The 3,976-nt window shown below is 43.5% G+C and overlaps 1 protein-coding gene across 1 annotated transcript; it reads left to right on the top strand.

The window, feature by feature from the left end:
• Positions 1–1,176: 1,176 nt before the first annotated feature.
• LOC130477720 (olfactory receptor 13H1-like) lies at positions 1,177–2,106 on the top strand. Its single transcript, XM_056849775.1, has one exon. It carries the CDS (start codon positions 1,177–1,179, stop codon positions 2,104–2,106), a length of 930 nt encoding a protein of 309 aa, XP_056705753.1.
• Positions 2,107–3,976: the final 1,870 nt, after the last annotated feature.

Genomic DNA, 3,976 nt, shown 5'->3' with positions numbered 1-3,976 from the left:
CCTAAATATCTAATAGACTGAGAACTCCAAAGTATACCAGAATTTTTTGCATATTCATTTTTTTCCATTAGAGACATATTAATTGCCATCCAAGAAGATTTTTTTGAATTAATCCTGTAACCAAAAACACCTGCGAAGAACTGGTCCAAAATATTTAACGTCAGGAACTGAAGTGAAGGGCTGAGCCACAATAAGTGCTAAATCATAAGTGAATACAGGAAGTTAATGATGTTCTCTCCCAAACTGCACACCCTAAATTTCAGGAGGATTCCTAAGCACAGCTGCTAATGTTTCTATCAGAATAACAAATAACAGTAGGAATAACTGTAGGGATAGGACAGCCCTGCCTTGTTGCCCTATAAACACTTTTCTTGTTTTTTTTGATGCTGAAAAAGCATTTGATAGTATAGAATGGGTTTTTATGAAAGTAGTGTGGTCTCAGGGCAATCTTGGGGGTCTATCCCTAACTGTAGGGATAGGACAATCCTGCCTTGTTGCCCTATAAAGATTAATATCTTCTGATAATTCACCATTAACCCCAACTCTTGCTTTTGGATTCCTTAACAACAGTGATATGGAAGTAGTAAATAGACCCCCAAGACTGCACTGAGACCACACTACTTTCATAAAAACCCATTCTATACTACCAAATGCTTTTTCAGCATCAAAAAAACATTAAAAGTGTTTGTTGTTAGTTTTTTTTAACATGATGCATAACCTTAAGTAATCTTTGTAAATTCTATACAATAAGTCTATTCTTAGTCAATACAGTCTGATCTTGATCTATGATTTTAGAAATAAGTCTTTGAGTGATTAAAGTGGACCAAATCTTAAAATATTGATTTAAGAGAGATATAGGACAATAAAAGTTCATGTTCAAAGAATATTTCCTGGTTTCAGTACTAATGTTATATTAGCCTCTTCTCATGAAGGAGGAATTGGTTGATTAATATCAGGTTAATCCAGTAGATTAATATCAGGTTAATCTAGTAACATTTAATTGTAAATTTTGGATTGGTGAGTTGGTTGAGACTGAAAGCCATACCAGCTGTATTTGCATGCATTTTCATCAGATACTTCATTTTAACATTTAACAAAAGGATTAGTAAAAAATTTGGTAGAATAAACTTTCATGCAAGTGATACTAATATTACCAATTTCCTTCTTACAGGAAATATGGAAGATAACACAACCACAGTGACTGAGTTTGTGCTTGTGGGCCTTTCCAGACAGCCACATGTGCGCATGGCCTTGTTCATGCTCTTCTTGGCGATGTATGCCATCACTGTAGCTGGGAATGGTCTCATTGTGGTGCTGACTGTGGTGGATTCTCACCTCCACACACCCATGTATTTCTTCCTCAGCAACCTCTCCTTCATTGACGTCTGCTATGTCACGACCTCCGTCCCACAGATGCTGGTGCACTGCTTCAAAGACAAGGCCATTATACCCCTGGGCAGGTGTTTTGCACAAATGAGCATCTCTCTTTTTTTGGGAGTGGCTGAGTGCCTCTTGCTAGCTATCATGGCTTATGACCGCTTTGTGGCAATATGCAGCCCTCTACACTATACCTTGATTATGAATCGAAAATTGTGCATTGTACTGGCAGTCAGCCTGTGGTTCAGCTCATTCCTCTTGACGATTGTACCCTTTTTTAGCATGCCAGCCCGCTTGTGTGGCCAAAATGTGGTGAATCATTTTGTGTGTGAAGTCCAGGCAGTATTGAAATTGGCCTGTTCTGACACTCACGCCAATGGCCTCAGCATGCTGATAACAAGTGTCTTCACTCTTCTGTTCCCCTTTGCCTTCATCCTGCTGACATATGGACGCATTGGTCTGGCTGTCCTGCGCATCCGCTCAGCCCAAGGACGAGGGAAGGCTTTATCAACCTGTGGCTCTCATCTGGTTGTGGTAGGAATTTTCTATGGCACTGCCTTGGCTGCATACCTTAAGCCTCAGGCCAAGACTTTCACCAATAGGGACAAAATAGTGGCTGTCTTTTATGTGGTTGTGACCCCAATGCTCAACCCCCTGATCTACAGCCTGAGAAACAGAGATGTGAAGGGAGCCTTTTGGAGGCTGATTGGGAGGAAAGTAGATGAATAAACAACTTCCAAAGTCAGGCACCATATTGCCAAGCATGTGTATAGCTGTTTTTCTGGGAGTCTTTATCCAGATTCTCTTTTGCTCCATGTTGTTATTGATGCTAATTATAGTAGCGCTATCATTACATAGTAACATAACCCACAGCTGTGCCCCGATGAGCTCAAAATATAAACTTTGACACTGGACAGCAAAAAGACAATTATGCCTAAGGAAGAGGAGGAAATCCAAGGATACCAAGGATGGATGAAATCAAAAGCAGTTATTTGTATATAGGCTTTGTTTCAACTGAAGATTAGAACCAAGAGGTTATATCAAAGGCTATATAGAGGAAATAGATGGTAGCAGTGTACAATGTACTCTTGATGGTGGAAAGTGCAGTCAAGTCAGAGATGACTTTTGGCGGCCCTGTAGGGTTTGCAAGGCAAGAGATGTGCAGAGGTGGTTTGCCATTGCCTGCCTCCACATGGGTTGAGAGAGGCGTGAGAGAACTGGGACTGGTCCAAGGTCACCCAGCAAGTTTCAGGTGGAAGAGTTGGGAATCAAACCCATTCTCCACCGCTCTTAAGCACTACACCACACTGGGTCTCAATGCACTCTTACATTTCGACAAGTTTAATATCGAAAAACATTACTATTTATGAGCGTGGAAGCTGGACAATGAAGAAAGTTGATTAATTCTAGATCAAATCAAGCCCAAACAATCCCTAGAAGCTAAACTGACCAAACTGAGCTTATCATACTTTGGTCATATTATGAGAAGGCAAGAGTCACTGGAAGAGACAAAAACAGTCCATTCCTGAGCTGGCGGCATACGGGGACGGTGGGGAAGAGGCACGGCAGCTCCTCTTCCTTAGCTGATTCCCGTATGCCGTTAAACAAAACAAAAAAAGCCATTTCACGGCTTTTTCTTGTTTAACTGGGGCCTTTCGCCCCATAGGGAACACTGAGGCTGTGTCTGCTAAAAAGCAGGTGCAGCACCACAGTTCCCGGCGCCGATGTACCGGGCTGAACCGGGATAGGGAGCCGCCTAGCCAGTGGCTCCTTCTCCCGCCCCGCCCCCCTGAACGTCCCCCTGCGCTGGCGCGACCTCTCTACACCAGCGCAGGGGGGAGGCGCGGTCCTCTGGCGCTCGGCCGCCGGCGGGACTGGCCTTGCCGCCAGCGTAAGTACGTGTAATCGCAAGATTACCCACACTTACACTGGCGGCGAGGTCACGCCGCCTCCTAAGAGGTTTCGAAGCGAAACCTCAGGAATGGGCTGCAACACAAGGAAAAGTTTAAAGTGGCAGGAAAGGAGGAAGACCCAGAATGAGATGAGTTGACTGAAACAAGGAGGCCAAGGCCCTCAGTTTGCAAGAGTGGAGCATGGTTGGTAATGATAGGGTGTTTCTGAGGTGATTAATTCACAGGTTCACCAAAAGTCGGAAGCAACTTGACAGCCCTTAACATGCACAAACACACACACAATATTGAAAGCTGGGTAAAGATTTAGGAGCCGCAGATTCTAATCCCCACTCAGCCATAAAGGTCATTGGACCAATTCTTCTCTCACTCAGCCCATCCTCCCTCACAATGTTGTTGCGAGAGTCAAATGAAGGAGCGAATATCCATGTTCGGCATCCTGAACTCCTTAGAGAAAATGTAGAATAAAAACGTGACTACTGGATTCCCTGAAATAAACTCTTTTTATTGTCTGCCTACTTCTTCGATCCGTAATCAACTACTATGCACTTGGGATCTCTTGAAACATATTAGTTGTTGGTATGCCTTAACAGTTAAGGGATCCTTCTGGGGAGGGGAGGAGGAGGAGGAGGAGGAGGAGGAGGAGGAGGAGAAGAAGAAGAAGAAAAAGAAGAAGAAGAAGAAGAAGA

The sequence above is a fragment of the Euleptes europaea genome, chromosome 1 (assembly GCF_029931775.1).
Source record: "Euleptes europaea isolate rEulEur1 chromosome 1, rEulEur1.hap1, whole genome shotgun sequence".
NCBI classification, from domain to species: domain Eukaryota; kingdom Metazoa; phylum Chordata; class Lepidosauria; order Squamata; family Sphaerodactylidae; genus Euleptes; species Euleptes europaea.
The sequence above is the reverse complement of the archived record's forward strand: the minus strand, read 5'-3'. Positions and strand labels throughout refer to the sequence as shown.